General features: G+C 39.1%; 1 protein-coding gene across 1 annotated transcript in view; it reads left to right on the top strand.

Annotated features, from left to right (window-relative positions):
- The first annotated feature begins 1,718 nt into the window (after positions 1–1,718).
- Positions 1,719–23,010, top strand: part of LOC139719918 (MAP kinase-activated protein kinase 2-like) — a 59,511-nt gene continuing 38,219 nt past the window's right edge. The window contains exons 1-2 of the mRNA XM_071631301.1: positions 1,719–1,913; positions 9,027–9,263. Of these exons, the coding sequence (XP_071487402.1) occupies positions 9,093–9,263 (171 nt within the window). The 5' untranslated portion in view covers positions 1,719–1,913; positions 9,027–9,092. The remainder of the gene's footprint in view (positions 1,914–9,026; positions 9,264–23,010) is intronic.

Below are 23,010 nucleotides of genomic sequence, written 5' to 3'. Positions count from 1 at the left end.
ATACTGCAGTTGAGAAATTAGGAATTTCAAGACCCGTCAGCATTGGTCAAGTACTGATGTACTATCGCTTTTAGCAGCTGTAAATGCTTCTTTTTAAACAATCATCAGAAAAACACCCAAACTGTATGCATAATGCGTTTCTGTCATTTGAAATCTCAGATTTATCATGTTTATACCTTGATATGCATTTCGCAATACTCTGGTTTCTGTTTTGTGAACCTCATTTCTCTTTCTGCCTATATAACTCGACTTCAAGATGTATATATGAAGTTGTCCTGGGTGTTCATGACCACGATTTCAAATTGAGCATGATGACATGTATACACTTATGACCCCCCCCCCCCATTTCTATAAAACGCACTATCAAATCATAATCTTCGTGAATCAGAGTCACATGGTCAGTAACTGCATATCGGATTTGAAAGGATCTCACCTTACTTCTGCTTCAATTACATTATGACTCCCTGGGTTTAGACATGGTGAATAACGTCATACTTTCGAACACGATCAGGAGAATATAGTCAACGAGACTATCGCAGAGGTAAATAACACCTCGTAATTAATACGGGTTGGTTGAGAATGTGATATTGACAGTTGCTGTGGTTTTTTTACCCCCTCCCCTCACTTTCGACACAACTACTCAGTATATCATCATAGTTGTAGCGAGTGTATAGCATTTGTGTGATATGTTACATTCTATCACTGTAAACTGACATGAGTTGAGGTTAGAAACTTTCAGATGTTTCAAGCACATGCTATATAAATGTTTCAAGTACATGTTATATACCGAAACCCTCTGCAATAGCAAAAGTGAAACTCTGAATACTTTGATTGTGTCTGTTACATGTAGATAACAGCCACGGGCATACCTATATGTACAGCACATCGCGACCATTATTTGAAATTGAAAAATCTCTAAATTATCTGTTTAAACAATGTTAGTTTTATTAGTGTACCATTCATTCACTGATACTGCATGGACAGAAAAAAAGAAGGGATTCAGAAGAAACCCCGTGATGATCTATGCATTTATATGCCTTGTATTCCACGGTAATGTGAGCTTGTATGCATTATACTTTTATAATTTATTTGTTCATTTTCTATAGTTCATTCTCTATAGTTCATTCACTTGTATTTACATAATCTTTCCTCTCTATGTGCTTTGATCCCGAGCTTTGATCAACGGAAAAGTCCTAACTGTGAATGAGCTCGAAATGATCTATTCCTTTCAATGGAATACTTTGCTTTATATCAATACTAAACTGGCAATAAGCACTGGCGGCGAAATAATAGGCATATAATCATTAATTTGTGATTGGACATCACAAGTTTCAATGATGGATGAACGTTGTGGGCAGAGCTGCTTGTGAAAACAGCAAGAAAAAGATATTTACTGGGTGACGGAGAACGGGAGGAGGAAGAGGAGGAGGAGGAGGAGGGGCGGGAAGGAGGAGAAACTGGTAAAGTGCCATGATGCCTATTGGAACAATATTTTGCAGCTTGGGAAATCATATTTACGCATCATTTACTTTGCTGTGTGTAGCTATACTGTACAATATTTCACATCAAATAAGTCAGAGATTCAAGTGTATATATTATTCATCCGCCGCACATTACGTCTGATCCTCCTTGTCACTCCTATTTCTCGACCTGTCACTGCTTGAGGCAAAAAAAAAGAGAGTTATATTTCAAGTCGAACGGGACAATCCGGCGTGCTGTCAATGCCCCCGAATTGCACCCTAATCCCGTTCCGGTTAGGCCCGTCCGATTACGGGGAATAGAATGTACACGGTTCACGAACAGGGTTTTGCACAATTCACCTGTTCGCACATCTTCTTATGTGCGGTGTGGTTCGCATCTTTTCACGAGAAATTCATGCTGATCGTACCACTGGGATTTTACTGACTTGACAGGTAGGCTTCCAACCTTAGCATACTTGTATGCCTGGCTGTTAACAGGCCTCTATTATTCGTCTCTGTGGCCGTTGTCATTGCTTGCAGATAGTCCCGTCAATCAAGCAGTAAAATGCCTACAGCTCTCCCAGCAGCTCAGTCACTTCGTGGTATATGTGCCCACTTACGCTCTGTTCCGTGTGCAGTATACTTCCTGTATATACGGTGTGCGCTTCGTTGCCCACATTCCTTCATAATCATTGTGTACACTACTCGGCTGTTGCACGCCCGTCTGGATGGTGTATACCGCTATGTCACCAGTGCTATGTCGTATCACATTATCATACCGATTCTCCGTTGTATATCATAATGTAAACTGAATAAGAGGTTTATATACATGCGAGCTGACAGCTAACATAGCTCCATTCTCCATATTTTACTGATATGATGGCCAGAATTCGGCATTTTGCGAGGATGGAGAGGAGATATATTTTTAGTCATGAATGAGAATACATGCGCATTATACACTGCTGGCGCTGGCATGCACCGCCTGGTGGTGTACGTCGATATATATACCCCTATATCACTGATATCCATATACTACCCCCATCATCGTTATTTCCCCTCTTCCCTTACCCAAGACACAACACCAAACATCTGAAATATTGCTGACGAAATGCGTTCCCCTAGTCTGAATAAAAGAAATATTTTGTGCATTTTTTTTTCGAGTAGGCATGGTAGGGTACGTTGTACTGAAGAACCGATTTATGTTGTAGATATATAATTATGAGCATGGATCTGTAGTTCATTATAGTCGAGTCGTGGTTTTGTTTGCTGTGTTGTTGATAATGATATCGCACTCAGTCAAGTCTCTAGTCGAAGTCGAGAGCGTGTATTTACTGCATGCTCCTTTCGTACGCCCCGATACTGGTTTGGTATCCGTAAACATGGTAAGGTGTCACACAATAAAGTGGAAAAAATACCCCCCAAAAACCAAAACAAGACCAAAACATACACGTTACAAAAAGGCCACGATGGGAGGTATCCACCAGCGTAATATGATTCCTTTGACGGGTGCAGCTTGCAGGTGTACATACCACCAAGAGTTCTGTGGTACATACCACATTACCAGCTCCGTACCATGATGGGGACCAGGTACAGGTGGTGGTTACGTATACGCATTTAAAATGTAATTTTGGACCTTGTATTTATGTACACAGCTCCATGCATGAACCATGGAGACATACCTCCTCGACGCAACGGGTGTAAATTTGCGGGTACAAAATTATATTCTTCTTTTGTGGTAGATAGCTAGCGATGCATTGAGTCACCATTAGGCTACGCGCGCGCGCAAGTATGTAATGATTACAAAGAGATTATCTCTTCGGTGCAAACTCGTCTTTTACCGTTAGACCGGGGGCCCAGAGCATTTATTCAGCTGAAAAGGGTCACACTTTTTGATGGTCTCATCATATAAGGATGTGGCCAAGGGTCAATAAAATGAATTGCTGGCAAGTCACATCCTGTACCGTAAGCCTAGGGGCCACAAAAAGGGACCCCGAAAAATGGATTTATTCAGCCGAAGGGGGTCACGGACAAAAGTTGGTGGATATTGTTCCTTTGGGTGTACTTATCTAGAAAACAGCAATGCCAGCTATTTTATCCTGTACGGGGCTCCAGACAGTAGCCCCAAAGGGCCCCACAAATATGGTGTTATTCAGCTGAAAAGGGTCACGGCTAATTTCTTTTGCAATGGAAGTAGTTCCCATCAGAGATATCCAAAACACCAATGCCAGCTATTTTATCCTGTACGGGGCCCCAGACAGTAGCCCCAAAGGGCCCCACCCCCCATAGGCCCTACGTACAAACACACACAAACATTGATTTTATTCAGTTAAAAAGAGTCACGGCTAATTTCTTTTGCAATGGAAGGAGTACCAATCAGAGATATCCAAAACACCAAAGCCAGCTATTCTATCCTGCACGGGGCCCCAGACAGTAGCCCCAAAGTGCCCCACCCCCTATAAGCCCTACGTACAAACACACACACACACACACACACACACACATTGACTTTATTCAGCTGATAAGAGTAACGGCTAATTTCATTTGCAATGGAAGTAGTACCATCAGAGATATACAAAACACCAAAGCCAGCTATTTTATCCTGTAAGGGGCCCCAGACAGTAGCCCCAAAGTGCCCCCCCCCCCCCCCACACACACACATAACTCACACAATAGTTTCATTCAGCTGAAAAGGGTCACGGCTAATTTCTTTTGCAATGGAAGTAGTACCCATCAGAGAAATCCAAAATACCAAAGCCAGTCATTTTATCCTGCACGGGGCCCCAGACAGTAGCCCCATATTGCCCCCTTACCCCCTCCCCCCCCCCCCCCCCACACACACACACATTGATTTTATTCAGCTGAAAAGGGTCACGGCTACTTACTTTTGCAATCGGAAGTAGTACTCATCAGAGATATCCAAAGCACTAAAGCCAGTTATTTTATCCTGTATGGGGCCCCAGACCGTAGCTCCAAAGTGCCCCCTACACACACACACACACACACACACACACACACATACACACACATATTGGTTTCATTCAGCCGAAAAGGGTAACGGCTAATTTCTTTTCCAATGGAAGTAGTACCCATCGGATATCCAAAATACCAAAGTCAGATATTTTATCCTGCACGGGGCCCCAGACAGTAGCTCCAAAGTGTTTTGCTTTATTCTCTTTATTGTTTGCATCTCTTCTTCTTCTTAAATATGTGCTCCTTCGTCTTCATTTTCGCGACAACGACAACGTCCTCCTCATCATCATCAGTTTTGCTGTTCTGGCAAACATTTTCAAGCGTATCGGCTACGTTCGATTTTAGAGCGACGAATGCGCTTGTGGAAGACATGCGTAATTAAGTCTGGGAAAGCGTAGGAACAGCGTAGCTAAAACGGCCAATAGCGTTATCGAAGCAGGAATGAAGCGTCGTAGGAACAGGCCTTGATTTTATACGAGAGTAGAGAACTTAGTGAGAGCGTCGTTAAAGCGGGAATGTCGTGCTTTGATCAAGAAAGCGGCGCAGCAGCGGGACCATGTCGTCGGTGTCTAGTTTAGACTACTTCCCGTTCCTGTGCCGCTGTTACTACGGTCAGAAAAACCTGGAATTGTTACGCTCATCCCGCGGTATTTACGCTGTCACTGCTCTCTCCCCGTTTGAGCTACGATTCAAAATAGGTCAATCTTGATGGGGAGATGGGGAAGAAATTTTGAACCAGTTCAAAATTTCTTCCCGATCTGTAAAATTGCCAGATCCAACCCCATCACCCAAACGCTGCTGGTACGATGCTCCCGGTCCCCGTACACTTTTGCTGCTCTCTCCCGATCTGACAGATTGAATAGATCGGGATGCAGATCTTGATAGTGGAATTACATGTGGGGACACTAATACGAACACTCCGTGGGGCCCCGTTCAGTATATAACTGGTTTCGGTGTTTTTGATACCTCGTTGAGTACTACTTCCATTGCAAAAGAAATTATAGCAGTGATTCTTTTCACTTAGAATAAAATAATACGGGAGCACTTTCCAGCTACTGGCTGGGGGCCCCTGAAAGACTAAAAATAACTGGATGGGTTTGTGTTTTACGTATCTCAGCTGTTAATTCCACTGCCAAGGAAAATAGGCATACAATCATGACTCTTTTCACCTAAAAACACTTAATTCATATGGGGTGGGAATACCTTGGGACTATACCTGTCAAGGGCCCTGCATCCGGGCCAATTTCGCACCTCTTTTAATCGAATTTTTTAATGTTGAATTAATTTTAGCAAAAATTTCGCCTAGATGACATAGTAGTTCAATGTCATAATCTCTTCATTCAAATTCATTTTGAAACATTCACATTACCTCTAACCTTATTCTAAATAACACTTTTTCAACTGAAATCCATATATAAGACAAACACCATTCCACTCTCCGTTCATTCATAAATTCATAATGATATAGTCACGTGATCACATGCTGCGCTCGTTCATTCAAATTGATTTCTGGCCATCTAATTTAACATGTTCTGAAGTCAATTAAACAGATATGTTCATGCTTGACCTCTTTCCTTATTTTCTTTCATCGTAGTTATTGTTTTGTAAGCATCATAGCATTTCATGTTTTCGTATTCGTTTAAGAGATTTTGACACCAGTTTTGTTTTGGTTTCTTTTTAACGTGCTTTTTGAATCCGAAGAAGTAAGAAGCCACAAATTATCTGGCCGTTACGAGCGCTTTATTACGAGCGGTCGGCCAGTTCAGGAAGTCAAGGTTATGATCCTCAAATGTTTTTTTTTTTTTTTTTTTATAATTCTTTCTATGTCTTCTAGAGATATACGTCTGTATCTATTGTGCTGTCATGACTATAAAATATGAAGTTAATCTGCATTACTGGTACACGTATAGGCCTATAATGACATGAAGGAGCGTTACCAGTCTGGTTACAGAACAACCAAATCCAGTTATACTAGATAAGAAATATAATACTTTTACTGCTTTATAACAGTAGTTATGAAACGAAAACACACATAGAAAGACACGTTAAAATGATCTGAGACAAAGAAATAGCATGATTTGAATTTGAATGAACACGTTTGGAATTTGACTGTCTTTCGCGAAATTTAATGACTGAAATACCCTTCTCATCAAGTCAAGGCGAATTTGAATGAACGTAGGGTACTAGCCAATTTGAATACCCATTTTACGAATTCGAACCTTCTATCAAATGAACCGACAAAAGTGCGAAATTGGCTGGGAAAACCTAACTGGCTTTGATGTTTTGGGTATCTATGATGTAAACTAAGGCCTACTTCGATTGTAAAAGAAAAACAACTATGACTCTTTTCAGCTAAATGATGTCATAATAATTATGTGGGGGAGGGGCACTATATGGCTACTGTACCGGGCCCAGTACAGTATGCAAATGAAGATGAAATGACTGGTTTTCGTAATATGGTCATCTCGGTTGTGCACTATACAGAAGTATGCTTCCTTTGCAAATTTCTTGGGTGTTTTGCTTCTGTAACCTATAGGACCCCGTATACAGGATAAGATGACTTGCTTTGGTGTTTGTGATATCTCTGTTCAGTAGGCCCTGATATTTACGTTACAAAAGGATTTGTAAGACCATTTAGAATTTTCAGCTGATTCACAGTACATGTATAATGGATGGGACACTGTGGAGCTATACTGTCTGGGGCTCTGTACAGGATAAAATAACTGGCCTTGGTGTGTTAAATATCTCTGATAGGTCCTTCTTCCAGTGCAAAAGAAATTACCCGTGTTTGGGGCTAAACTGTCTGGGGCCCCGTACAGGATAAAGTAACTGGCTTTGGTATTTTGGATATCTCTGATGGGTACTACTTCCATTGCAAAAGAAATTAGCCGTGACCCTTTTCAGCTGAATGAAACTAAAGTGTGTGTGTGTGTGTGTGAGGGTGTGTGTGTGTGTGTGTGTATGTGTGCGTATGTGGAGAGGGGGGGGGGGGGGGGCACTTTGGGGCTACTGTCTGGGGCCCCGTACAGGAAAACATAACTGGCTTTGGTGCTTTGGATATCTCTGATGGGTACTATATACAATACTTCCATTGCAAAAGAAATTAGCCGTGACCCTTTTTGGCTAAATGAAACTAATGTGAGTGTGTGTGTGTGTGTGTGTGTGTGTGTGTGTGTGTGTGTGTGTACAGGGGTGCACTTTGGGGCTACTGTCTGGGGCCCCGTACAGGATAAAATAACTGGCTTTAGTGTTTTGGATATCTCTGATGAGTATGCCTACTACTTCCGATTGCAAAAGAAAGTAGCCATGACCCTTTTCAGCTGAATAAAATCAATGTGTGTGTGGGGGGGGGGGGGGGGGGGGAGGAGCAATTTGAGGCTACTGTCTGGGGCCCCGTACAGGATAAAATAGCTGGCATTGGTGTTTTGGATATCTCTGATGGGAACTACTTCCATTGCAAAAGAAATTAGCCGTGACCCTTTACAGCTGAATAACACCATATTTGTGGGGCCCTTTGGGGCTACTGTCTGGGGCCCCGTACAGGATAAAATAGCTGGCATTGCTGTTTTCATGATAAGTACACCCAAAGGAACAATATCCACCAACTTTTATCCGTGACCCCCTTCGGCTGAATAAATCCATTTTTCGGGGTCCCTTTTTGTGGTCCCTAGGCTTACGGTACAGGATGTGACTTGCCAGCAATTCATTTTATTGACCCTTGGCCACATCCTTATACGATGAGACCATTTAAAAGTGTGACCCTTTTCAGCTGAATAAATCTTCTGGGCCCCCGGTCTACGTACTTCGAGTACACAGAATAACAGTGATGAAATTGGTGCAATCGATACAACGATGATGAGTGAGTGCATGACACGACACAGCACCAAAGCGCGATGCCGCGTGCGTGCGTGCTGTGCTAGTATGCTGCGTACAAAAAGCGTACGTAGTTTTGTAGTCGTCGCGCGCGCGACTCATGATTCACACATCACGCACAGCCTCACACACCATATCCTTTTCCACACACACGCTCCAGCACTGGTACATGTACTAGCTCATCATCATACACAACAGATTTAACAAGCCGTACATACTACCATGATGTACATGTGACCATCATATCGACAGAGTGAACTGTCGTAGTTGGATAGCCAGTGACTCGTTCATTTTGATATTACTGCTGCAGAGAGCTGGGAAATTCGAGAAGTCGAAATAGGATCTAGTTCACGTACATATATTCTGAAAACGGTAAAAATGTTGAAATCGGGGATTTGATCGTGGAATTGCGAAGATCTATCTTTTTCGGGCCGGCGCCATCCAGGCTAGGCAGAGCTAGCTTACTTTGACACGTCCAGCAAATCGTCGCTTCCTTTCCCGGGATTGTACTCGAAGCGTTGCCCTGGTGCCCCGACCCGGTAGATCAGCTACTCGCCGCTTGCCGCTTTCTGTTGTAGAACCCTAAACGTTAGTCGTGATTCTCCGTCTTGTAACAAGGCTTTTCATTTTCGAACAAGTGACCCCTACAGTCAGCAGACAGTTTAATCCATAGAATTTATCTTTTTAATGCCAAAGCTGAATTTCATCATGGATTTCTTGCAGAAGTTCGGTCGGAAAATAAAGGGGTCTTCGGACGCAGACAGTCGATCGGGTCAGTCGGGGAGACATATGGGCGAGGGCCAGTCCACGCATCAGGGAATATCCAAAATGTCGTACACTCCAAAGAGGCATTCACTCAACACGGACTATGAGATCTCCAAGAAGGTTCTGGGACTTGGTATAAATGGAAAAGTGCTAGAATGCTACGACAAGAAAACTGGCGAAAAGTTTGCTCTGAAGGTAAGGAACCAGATACAATTCTATCTGTTTTGTAATGAATTAAATAATGTCTTGAATATGAAAAAGATGACATTTTTACTGTTTTATCTCTTGAATTCTAATAATAGATGTAATTGCCTGATGATCGCATCCCAAGCAGTGCTTGAAACTCGGAGTAGCAATAAAGCATCGATGAACCTTGGCGTTAGTCATCTTCAATCTTGTGTAGACAGTCTAGAATCTATCTTGTAGAACAATTCCGGACACAAATTTCGTAATGGAAATTTCAATATCTTTCACATCTAATTCATGCACCAGAATCACTCAGAATAGTACCCATACCCGTGATTCACAGTACACATTCATACCAAGCAGATGACTAAGAGAAAAACAGCAAATGAGGCACAAATTCCTTATTGTGTGGTAGAGCTAGAAGGTCTGAAAAGGAACGTCTCGAACAATACACAATAAAATATTGTGATAAATTGACATCATCCTCTAAATCTGAGGTGAAATGTGAATTTCATAGCATTTCTATGTTTTTGTGTCACATTTGTGTGTGTGTGTGTGTGTGTGTGTGTGTATGATTTCAGCCAACACAACGCTCTGTATTAACTACTTATATCACGAAAGTAGAATACTAAGTCCTTAACCCCGGGGCGCTCCTTGTACACAGTTATACTCAGCTGTAGCGTTGGGGCTGGTCGCAGCTTTACTAAGTCCTGTGCGTATAAAATGTCATGATTATGCAGAGATGTACAGTACATGTAGTAATACGTGTGCGGAATTGTCTGGTAACCATACATAAAGTTGTCCACATTGTACACTGTACAATATGCCCATGTGTTTTGACTTATTGGAGAAATCCAGGGACAGTTAAATGTTCAGTTCAATTCAATTCAAGTTTTATAAACGAACACCTCAGCAGTGATTAAGTGAATTTGAAATTGTGATGTTTTGGGAATTTTCACAAATTTGACAAAATACACTGTAGATACTAATTACCATTTTGTACTTCTTCTGGGCAATTCCGCAGTTAGGTGGACATGACATGGATAAAAGAAATGTGCCTCTTTATCTAACTCTTTGATTTAGGTATCAACTAATGCCATGGATGTTCACCAATCACTAAGGTCTTTCAAATTCAGTAGATTTTAATTTTCGTATGTATTGATTTTGCGAGATCTAAAACCATCATTTAAAATGTACATGTGGGACTGGGGATGCTGAAATTCACTTAAATGCAAATTACAGTGGGTTGCTTTGAAATTTTTTCCTCAAATTTTTGCTAAAAGGTAAAAGATAAATACATTTAAATACTCCAGAAGTCATGTGACATTTTGTCAATTACAGAAGGGTGAAATGACCTGCGGAATTACTCCAGACAAATGTAACGTTACTAACCGTAACGTTACTAACCATGCATTTGGGGGTCTAGCTAATGAATTATCGGTCAAACTGCTAAAAATATTTGCGTGAACATTTGTCATGATGCAATAATCAAAATTAATGCAACACTTTGTTTGAAGTAACTTGAAATTTTGCACACTTTTTGTTACAAGACATTGATTTTTTGGTCATGTCCTTTTTTCGTAACGTTACTAACCAGCCCTTTTAGTTGCCATAGCAATTCTAATATTTATTGGATTGTACTCATTCTTTTCTATATATCATAGACCTGGGGAGGATGAACATGTTTTAAGATGATTTTGACTTGAAATGAATAAATGGTGATTTAGCAGTAAAAATAAATATCTAAATTTCTTTAAATGTAACGTTACTAACCGCGGAATTGCCCTTCTACTTCTACTTCTACAAAGTTTGTACTTCGGTACTTGACAGGATCCATCACTCTGAATGTAGCGTCGAGGGGACCAGTGAGTGTCCCGTGCAGTGCAGTGTAAATAGATGAATATTAATTATGCAAATGAGTGAACTAATGATGTCATCACCTCTCAACTTAGTTACCATTTCATACATTCCAGTTTGTACACAAAAACCAAATTCTTAAAATTTCAAATTTTTCTGTACTACACATGTAACTCCATGTTTATGAAGTACAAAGTTTAATTTAATACACTGTAGGCCTATACAGCGTGTGTTCGCAAAGTTGTCATGTTCTCCTCAGAGTGGTGATCACTCTGAAATTACGGTAACTACGCTTTGTACATAGTTGGACCTACTACATGTGCTCATTGACCACTTTTTGATTAAACACCTTGTACAGTCTCTGAAAATATTCCTCGTTTTCACCTTAGTTTCATTTCACTCGAGGCAGAAAATACCGCAGATTCATATCCTGGGTTCAGATCATTGACTCGTACCATAGGCACAGAATTCTCAGAGACAAACGCAAACTTGTGACATTTTTCACTGTGCACCGGTGCAAGCCTATCATTTTAATCGACCACCCGTTCTCCCATTGTTAGAGCACGTAAATCTAGTGAATGGCAAAGACGTCATAACGATAATTATGTGTGGTTAGGACTTTCTTCAATTCTTTCATCCTTTTTCCTCAGGTTATTTACTTGTATCCCCCTACTTTCTCTTGATTTGTATTCATGTTTGAATGTTCCATTGCATTGCACCTGTCCCATGCGTACTTTGATTTTATACGCAACAAAGCTATTGTGCCAGGGTGGTCAATCTAAAGATAGGTGGTCAATGAGTAGTAGACCTACTATACAATTGTAGTATGTACATTGTAGCAGATCAGATCTAGAAGATCTGTTTTTTTTTTTTAAAAGTCCATTTGTGAATGTATACAGTATGCAGGCCACACGTAAACACTTTGTATGCTTTTTTTAAAAGGTTCTAAAAGTTGCTTTGGTGCATCATGTACAAGGTACATTACAAAATTGTGTATGCACATTTGTATTGGCTATTGGCTTTGTTACTTGAATGCACTGGTTTTTTTTTTTTGTGAAACTTATGTCTACACTGTTCATGTACAATGTACATTTATGTGTACATGCATGCAAAGTGTCATATTTCTGATATGATGGAGTTGAAAAACTTTGATCAAGAAAGGTAGGGAATAATTTTCCTGATGTCCCATAGCCAGCAGTTTGCTGAGTACTTTGATATGACTGCTGTACAAAATTTCATTTGTGTAGCAATTTTGATTACATTTGAGTTATACAGTGTATGACATTTTGTTCAAAAAACAATGTTGTCCATTGGCTAAAATTACTATTCATATTTTTTTTTTCGTCTGAAAGGGGTCAACCTTGTATACTGGCATTAACTGTACCAAATACATAAAGTTGTGAACGTGAGATTAAGGTAAGCTCATCAAGTTATATTAAACTATTCATAAAATACAACCAATGCAGTTTCATGATGAAAGTGACATTTTAATACAGTAGTGTAATCCACTAATATGCAGATGAATCACTCAAGTGAACATGAACTTTATGTAGGAAAGGATTATTAATCAAACTAAAATATGCTCACTCATTATCCTGCAATGTGCCTTTAGTCATGAATATTCACACAACAAGAATAAAATGTGCTACTGTGTCTTGGTGGTTGTGTAGCTACTGTATAGTGTAAGTTCACTTAGCACGACCCTGCAGTAATTCAGTAATACAACTGTACATGTAGCCATCTGGATAAATATGCAGTGTATATATTCTTGTGTGATGGGGTAAATTGTACATAAAAAGAGCTACAGGGTACAATGTAAGTGCCATTATATGTGTCGCATGACCTGATTGGTTTACGGGAAAGCAAAATACAAATGAGCTGACAAAGATGGACTTTAGCCTGAGAAACCGCCATGTGTTGTAAGCAGGCCCCAATTCCAGTTCTCAAGTTATCATTTGTTCGTTCCCCGTCCTCTGACCCGACTGGTGCAATATCCTGTTTGCCGAGAAACATTGAATATGCAGGGTAGCTCTTTGTAGGCTATCATCTGATAGTGCTAATAGTAATATGTATGTAGTCTGCCTGTCAAGACCTTTCAAGTCCTGTCAAAAATGGAATTACCATACCTCTGTTAAATAATGGTTTTATGTTTTAACTTTGACAGTCACATTTTACTTGTGCTTAAAATTGCATTTTAGATTGTAAATGATGAGATGGTACTGATCACCATTCCTGTAGTTTTTCAGTTGTTCCCCTTCTCTCAGTGTATATCCGTTAATGGTACTGCATTTATGAAATTAGACAGTTGATTAAATTGACTTACAGCCATGATGAACATCCACCATCCTGTTTGTACATTTTTGTGGGCATCAGCTGCCTCACCATTTGAATACGACACCATTTGTGTATTGATCGAGATGCACATACAACACATACTGACACATATTTGTACTGTACATCTTGTATCGCCAGGGTTGATTTGGAGCGTGTTGTAGAGCTCGACTTGAGCTTGACTGGAGCTTTGAGGAGGTTTTCACGTGAACTAGCATAAAGCCATGCAAATTCAAGTGAAGAAATCACAATTACAGTTATAGTAGGTTTTTAGTACTACTACAAATAATAGTTTTAATGCAATACATTGTACAAGTATCAACATGCGCCACAGTGGTGAATACAGGAGTTACACGTGTACAATTGTACAGTCTATAGACTGTGATATTCATGTGATGTGTGCATTGCAACACCCATCCACTGACCCTAAAGGGCTTTGAACAAAGGTCATTTATTTCTCATGGTTTACACAGATTGATCAATCTAGTCATTTGTTTCAGTTTAAACAAGACTTATCTGAGCTCATCTATCCTTGTCTGATAAACAGAATGCAAACTGCTGTTCCTTAAAAGAATAATCTACATACACTGCAATGTACACTGTAGTAGTGTACATGTACAGTGTATGCTTGATGATTGTTTGTGTCACTTGCCATCTCAGTCCAGGAAACCCGCTCATGAGGACCGCTCCCGCGTACGAGGACTGCCCCGCCTCATGAGGACCGCCCCCACGCCTCATGAGACCCGGGGGGAACGCCTCATGAGGCCCCCTATTCACTTCTTATTCATCTCACATCTGACGTATAAATTGTCGCAACTTTGCACGGTGATTTTTTGTTACACACACATGTCCACTATCCATGATGAAAAGAAGAAAAAATCCTGTCTGTTTTTTTTTCCAAAAATCGAGTTTTAATCAACCGATGCAGAGCGCCCATCAAAACACGGGCGCCAGCGTGTTCGCACAATGCAAGACTGCCGCACCTAGCGGCCTGATCCGTTAAGTCGGATTTTTTTTTTTTGGGGGGGGGGGGGTGAGAGGGATGAAAATTGATAGGTTGAAGGTACTAATGTATCCCTCTTGATGTTGTGTCAAACAAGTGATTCATACCACAGTGCCGGTATTCATTAAGATCCTGGTAAATGGTCATGAGTGTATGTCACACTCTCTGCAAATGAAAAAACAAAAGGAAAACCAAACCAAAAAACAAAAGTAGGGAATCCCCCAGAAGTTACTCACTGGCTATTTATCAGAGTTCATAGACCTCAATGTGTGTGTGTGTGTTTGTGTGTGTGTGCGAGGAAATGTACAGCTTACTTTGTGCAAAGCTGTACCTGTTGTACAATGTACTGTAAAACGAGGAATGTTAGCGTGCATTTTAATTTCACAAATTTCACAAGAGCCAAGATTTTTGAAATTAAAATGCATGCAAAAGTTCTTGTCTGGACACTCTATGCATTGAATGTTAGAGGCAACTAGCGAAAATTTCATGCTGCGAAAATATTGTGTTTTACAGTATATCATGTGATTGAGTATCCCACAAAACTCTTTTTTTAAGCTTTTATTCCTGATTTGTATACTGTTACACATCAGCTTGGCTACACAACAATTGTAGGTATTCTGTGTAATGCAACCACTTGGAGCAAGCTTTCTATGGTAGCATCTTGAAAGAAAGAAGGCATAAAAACTCTGCAGACAAAGTAGAGTCAGGGGGAAATTCCCCAAATCCTTGTTTTTTTCTTATTCATCTCTGTCATTACCAGCAACAGTGATAATGATGGATCGGGCTTTTTCATATATGGGCCCAAAACTATGGAATGGCCTACCAAAATCTCTTAGAGAAGCATCTTCCATTGATAGTTTCAAAAAGAATCTCAAGACATATATTTTTAATTTGAATTGAAGATATTGTATACCTGTATGTATAGTATGTGTACGTATATAGGACTATTGTTTGTTGGTTTATTGTCTTATTATTTTCTGTGATACTGTTGTAACGTGACACAAAATGTACTCTGTTCTATAGCGCCTTGATTATCTTTTTTAGGTAAAAATGTGCGCTTTATAAGAGTCTCACTATTATTATTATTATTATTATTATACATATAGTGAGCAATTGTTGACCCGGAGTTAGTTTACAGTTAACTTGATTTACTGTTAATGCGCGTTCACTCAGATTGGAGTGTTGTCTACAATCTTGTAGACCTATGCGTACATTGTATCTGATCACTCCAAAGCTTTCAATTGGACGTCAGATTTGTCAAAATTTTGAACACAACAAAATTTTCTCTCTTGTTTGCAACCAATCTTGGCCATTTTTGTCCGTTCCAATGATTGCATGGGATAGGCAGAGAAGCTTGATGACACTTCAAATCCAATTCAAATCATGCATTCTCATTATCCATGTCATCTTGTTGCTCTGGTGTATGCATGGCAGTGGACACACATTGGTTCCACACAATACTGTGCCCAAGATACTGTGTTGGGTACTTGTGCACCATTGTAGCTGATCAAATGTTTTTGATCTGTCAATGCATAAATTTACTTTTGAGACTTGCGACTGAACTTGCCATTTTCTTTGAAAGGCCTCTGTCACGGAATAGAAGCAAAGAAGCTCACATACACGTGTAGATCACAATGTTCCAAGTGTTAACAACATCAGCAATCCATGTCATATCATCCTACAACTGCACATTGTATCAGTTTTTCAAGGTGAATGAAGATACAGCTGTACTGGGTACCAATACTGCTTTAAACTCCATATACTGTTCACAGAGTAAAAGTCAACATTCTTTATGTCAGTTGATAGATTCTCTTGCCACAATGCATGTCAACTTTTGAAAGGTTTGGTAAACTGGTACTGTATCTACTTCATAATGCAAGACGAGTTCTTTTAAAGGACAAGTTCACCTTCATAAACATAAGGATTGAGAAAATGCAACAATATTAGTAGAACACATCAGTTAAAGTTTGAGGAAAATTGGACAATCGATGCAAAAGTTATGAATTTTTTAAATTTTTGTGTTGGAACCGCTGGATGAGGAGACTACTACAGTTTGTGAGTCATATGCGTACAACAGTATAAAGAAAATGTAAAAGAAAATTCAACATATTTTCACTTTTTTCGCATAATAAAAGAGCACTTGACTTGCCTCTTTCTAAAGGCAGGGGGAATAATATTACCCATAACATTTGTTGGTAACGAGTCAGGGGAATGTGTACTTTTTTCAAAAGATGGAATTTTGTGAAATTCTCTTTATATTTTCCTTATATTGTTGTACGCATGTGACATCGTACACTGCAGTAGTCTTCTCATCCAGCGGTTACTGCACAAAAACTTCAAAAAATCATAACTTTTGAACGGATTGTCCAATTTTCCTCAAACTTTCACTGATGTGTTCTACTAATATTGCTACATTCTCTCAATCCTTATGTTTATGAAGGTGAACTTGTCCTTTAACAAAAAACGATAATGATGATGATGTAGATAATGATGATAGTAATAAAAAATGTAAAGAAAAGTGTGTCTGTTTACTTTGTGCTAAACTATATCTTTTTAGAAAATGTCATTTTAAGGAATAATATGACCCCTTAGAAGATATATTGTGTGAGGTTGCTTTGATACTGGAGAAAGATGTCAGTGAAAATTGCAGGGGAACAGTATTAAATGTGAACCAACTTTTATTGGGAGGGGATCAAACATACTGTGTACTTTGTATGTTGTCCCAGGAATGAGCACAGGGAAATTTAAAGCATTGCTGTGAGGAGGAAATGTCCTCCAGATGGTGGTGGGGCAGGGAACCCTGGGGTCAGCTGCACCTCCTGGTGTTCTTTCATCTGTCGAGAGGAGGACTGATGACAGTAGACTAGCATTTTGATGGCATTCCTCCCAGGAGGTTGCTAGGGTAACATTGCAGGATAGCATCTTTAATATTGGCATAGTGCTTTGGGGGTTTGGATTGGATAGGTTAGGGAGATGGAAGGATGGTATGATGATTATATACTTGAGTATATTGCTGTGGTCTGCAATTTTGTATATTACTATAAAGTATATATTGCTTCCCCTCGTAGCCCATCCAGAACGTACTGTACATGGATGTATGGTTGTACAGTAGACACACACACACATGCACACAATGTATGGTACAGCTGTACATGTATGTGTATGATACCATACTCGTGCACACTTCCAGCAAAGATGGATAGTAAGGTCACAAGCTTTGCTGATACCCACAGTACATTTCCATTACAGAGTTGAAGTTCAAAATGCAATCATGATCTGCTTCTATTCCAGACGAATGAAATTTATGTTATTGTCTACGTCTGGATACTTTATTTAATACAAGTGTATAAATCATACAGCCTCATATCATGAAAAAGTGAGTGTTTATTGGCGATGTACAAATGAAACTGAGATTAATCAAATTTTTGATGAATATTCACTCAAAATGTTTGTGGCATAAAAAAGAGGATCATCAAATTCAATGTACCAGACTGTACCTGGTATTAGCTGATGGCCTTCATACAGACCCTGATCAAAGATAAACTTCCCACCATTAGGGTACAGGTTAGCTTGGGGTTGCATGCCATGCATGGGGATGTCTGTTACTGATTGATATTTTTACAAGGCTTGAAGTGGAAGATGACGGGAATTACCTGACTGCAAGATGGACCAGTGGTATGCACCCATGTATAATTTGATTAAAGCCGTCGGATGGGCGCAACATCTCTCCCTGAACTGGGCAAATGTCACAGGGTTTGCCCAGGCTGGAAAGACTGATCTACTGTAGCTACAAGCCTGTAGGCAGTACGTAATGTGCACTACACTGTATGTAGTATAGTACATGTACCGGTATGCACAGTTCTTCTACTTGTTTAAAAAATGGCATCATTGTGCGATTTCAGTATCCGTATGTCTCTCATGAAACACTGTGCATTGCTCATTGCACAATTCCTACAACTTACAAGTGTATAATGTAGACAGTGATTTTCTAGCATTGCAACTACTGTACCTCCTGCTGCTCAACATTGTGTCCATTTTTAATGCACACACCAAAAAGAAAGAAAGAAAAAAAAAAATGTTCCTGCCTCTTACACTTCCCTTTGGAAGCGAGGAGGTCAAAACTGATATGATTCATACATGCTCCAGGCAAGCTACTCGATCTAATTTAAGTGTGCATCGCCGAATGCCCCTCAGATACAAGCTTGGAAATCATTGTCCATTTTGGGTTGTCTTGCCGCGGCAGCGATGCACTGCTTGGATTCCTGGCAAAGCAAATGCCAACCCTGAGCCTAACTTCTCTCTCTTTTTTTTTTTTTGTTTTTGTCAGATGTCACTGACTTTATTAAAAGGCAATACGTAATATGTGTACACTGTATGTCACCAGTCAAGCATTGGACTCATGCTGAACAAAGAAGAGTTTGTAGTATACATGTATAGTGTATGACATTCACAGTCTTCCAGTCTTGGTAGACTGTGCATTTACTGTAAAAGTGAACATTTTTTTGCGATGTGGAAATTTTGAGCATTTCATACCACCAGAAACCAGTGCAAGAATAAAAGCACATGAAATGAATTTCTGCTTGCCATATTTTTTGATTAATTGATGTCATGATTCTGCCAAATTAAAAACTTTTCAGGAACGGTTTGGTCTGTTCTACAGTATATGCCTATTCATACTAAGAGTATGTCATTCCCTGTTCAGTGGCTCCATGATCATGTGATTCTGAGATAAAACACAGGATACCACACATACAAAACCCCAAACAATTACACAATTGCCTGCTATGTATAACTATAATTGTACTCCCATGCTGCACTAGCAATGTCATCAATTTTTTTTGGGGTTAATTACAACTGTTTAAAGGACAAGTTCACCTTCATAGACATGTGGGTTGAGTGAATGCAGCAATATTAGTAGAACACAACAATGAGAGTTTGAGGAAAATCGGACAATCCGTTCAAAAGTTATGAATTTTTGAAGTTTCTGCTAAGTCACGGCTGGATGAGAAGACTACTATAGCTTATGATGTCACATGAGTACAGCCATATAAAGAAAGTATAAAGAAAATTCAAGATATTCTCACTTTTCTCACATAATAAAAGAACACTTGACTTCTGTCTTTCAGAAGTCAGGGGGAATAATATTACCCCTAACATAAGTCAGTAACAAGTCGAAGAAATGTGCACTTTATTCAAAAAGTCGAGTTTTGTGAAATTCTCTTTTTATTTTCCTTATATTGTTGTACGCATGTGACATCATACACTGTAGTAGTCTTCTCCTCCAGCAGTGATTGCACAGATACTTTAAAAATTCATAACTTTTGAACGGATTGTCAGATTTTCCCCAAACTTTCACTAATGTGTTCTACTAATATTGTTGCCCTCACTCAATCCACATGTATATGAAGGTGAACTTGTCCTTTAAAATGTGTATTTCTGGGAGTTTCAGTACTGGGTATGCCTGATGGCAATAGATTTTGGAATATGCTCTGGCCTTTGTAGCACTGTATCTGACTCATTGCTTACTGTAACCCATTGAATCATCTTTGTGTCTTATTTTGGAAGCCTTCCAGTTGCAATGTGCTGCAGACATTGAATATTTCACGAGGTCTTTATTTTTGCAAATTTTTGTTAGTTTGTGAGTACTATTCACGAATTCAAGGACTTACAAAATTATTGACTCTGATCCTGATATAAATGTAACATGCACTCATACATGGTACATAATTTAGTTGAGTACTTTAAAATTAAAGGGATCGTATAGGTTTAGTTGATACCTACAGTGTAATTTCAGGTTTCTAACATTTTTGGTGAGATAATGAGAAGCCTCTCATGAAATATGAAAGAACATGAAATTCCATGGGGAATTCAACGTTTATTTGATGAAAATTGGTTTTGAAATGGCCCACATTTTATTACGATTGATTTGTTTTACCTTGATTTTGGATGTTTCAGTCATTCTAAACCCGATTTTCATCAAATAAACTTTCAATTCCTCTTAAAATGGTATGCTCTGTACTATTTCAAAAGTATTTTCTTTGTATCTCGCAAAAAGTTAAAAGCCCAATTCTCATCTCCACCAATACTGTACCGTCCCTTTAAGCTCTCGTGAAATCATCAGGGAGGTCCGATTCACGAAAAATTAAACTTGCTAAATATATAGCATATACAGTATAAAAGACATATGTTACAGTATTTTAAAACCGAATAGGTCTGTATGCATGTTCACTTAATATGTGTGTGTGTGTGTGTGTGTGTGTGTACACGTAGAAGAAAGTGGTTCAGGACTGACAATGATACAATTGCAATCATCGCCATTGATTTTTCACTCCCCCCTCCATGCTTAATGGCATTTAAATGAGTCTTCCCAAACTCCCACTCTCACATTGCCCGAGTGCTGTGAAGTGGTACTCCACAACACATAAATTTCATTCTTATGCCCCAACCCTCTGGACTCTCAACAATTCCTCAGCCTCCTTTCTTAACCCTATTCCCACCGGGGGGCATTTTGGCCCCCCCCCCTCGACGTTTCGCGTGATTATTCCACAACGCGTGATTATTCCACAACGCGTGATGCTCTTGCCGCGACATTTTATGACTTTTTTCTTTCAAGTATCGCGCAACTTTTGAGACCAAATTTGTCGCTCCTGGGCATACTGTTTTGAAGCTACGCCCCTTTGAAAAAAATTTGTCGACCCAAAAATTGCTCAAAAACATGATTTTGTTTTCAATGTAAATTGTGTTTTTGCAATTGATTCATATAAAAATAAATATTTTTACTTTCGATGGCTGATGATGATTTCCTTATTATGCTTTAAAAAGTTTCTGCGACAAATTTTGACGAAAAAACAACAGAAACAGAAAGTAAAAAAAACCCCAAAGAAATACATAAGAAATTCAATAAACAATAAAATACATAAATAATTATGAAGTCGATTTTTTGCTTCTTTTTATAATTGTTGAGGATATTGAATAGAATATGTTCACCAAACATTAGAAGTCTTGGAGCTTTATTTTTTTATTTATAGGCAAAATTTTTTTTTGTGCATAAATTAGCATAAATTTATTAATATAAAATACATTTAAATTAAAATGTGAAAAATCTAACTACAGTATACAGTCTTGTAGATTACATTGGCCTCTACATGTACCTTAGTGCAAATTTTTGCGAGGATCGCACGTTCCATGACCGAGATCTGAAGGGGGGGGGGGGGGGGGGCAAAAAGGCCCCCCTGGCGGTTTCTCACTTTCAAGTCCCTCAAAAAACCCGGTGGGATTAGGGTTAAATCTCCAGTAGGGTGCATTTGCATAATTGGTGTGAAGTACAAACGTGTACTATGTACACTCTGCCTGTACATCTGTCGAAAGCTTCAAGCACAATATGTAGAATGCGTAATTAAGTATTTTTTCACATAATTGAATTGCAAAGTGTGGACTTTATTGCAGAAAAAAGGCCTATTTGTTTTCTTCTTCACAAAATACATGTTTGCATACAATGATGTCAGTATGGGAGTACAAGTCTTTGTCTTTGCAATTGGTGTAATGTACATGTTCTGTTCCAGACGTTGTTTACTAGTATGTCCTGAAAACACTTTGTATCTTACAAGAGTTTCTCTGCACTGGTGTAGTTTGCATGGACATTATATCACTCAGTACGTGCATTTGTATCACAATTTTTCTAAGCCCATTAACACATGTAGTAGTCTACAAACTGCTATGGAAATTGTTATTTGCTGTTGCTGAACGTTGAACAGTGTTATCTCGTAATGCATACCCTCCCATGGCTGAAGTCATGAATTCAGCTACCCTGTATCTTCATTTCTCACCTAGTGACCTTGTTACCATGGCATCTATGGACAAAGCACACAAAGTAATTAACATACCAGGTACTCATCAGTCTATTTTGTTGTGCCTTTGCTTTCATGCTGTATGCACAATACATTGTAGTTTCATTCACTGGAAATTAATGCATTCTGCATTGTCTGAAATGCACTCTTTAGGTGTTTTCACATCAGCCCGATGTTTCGAAATAGCGCGCTGTTTTCTGACTTGGGAAATTAAAGAATATCTTGAGCTTGGATTTTTATCGGGCTGATGTGAAAACATCTTTTGAGTAGAATGATATTGTGTCAATTGAACATGCAAGGTATTTTTGTAACTTGTATTTGTAAAAAGTCCAAGATCTGGTTTGCCTTTGTAATCAATGCATGACATGAAGTTAGTCTGCATATGATACGGATTTGATGAGGTGCAACTACACAGTCAAATTCTGATTTTAGACCATTATACAGTTCATGTATACGAGGTAAAGTAAAATATGACTTGATATAAAAAGTATTTTTTCGTAAAAATAGATTTAAGGTACATGTAAATCCCCATTGTTATATTCGAAATGTAGACCTACATACTGTATATGATGATATTGATGAGCAGATAAAAAAATATTATATGTGAATTCTTCAAAGAGAACCATGCACACAGTTTGTAAGATATTCTAGTACCAACATTATGAATGAGTGCATTTGAACAGGAAGTTGGCTTTTGTTTTTATCACAAGTGCATATT

This window comes from Diadema antillarum, unplaced genomic scaffold (genome assembly GCF_040938485.1).
Source record: "Diadema antillarum isolate AM-2024a unplaced genomic scaffold, OU_Dant_1.0 scf00000116, whole genome shotgun sequence".
In the NCBI taxonomy this organism is placed as follows: Eukaryota; Metazoa; Echinodermata; class Echinoidea; order Diadematoida; family Diadematidae; genus Diadema; species Diadema antillarum.
Note: the sequence above shows the minus strand (reverse complement) of the source record. Positions and strands in the feature narration are given on the sequence as shown.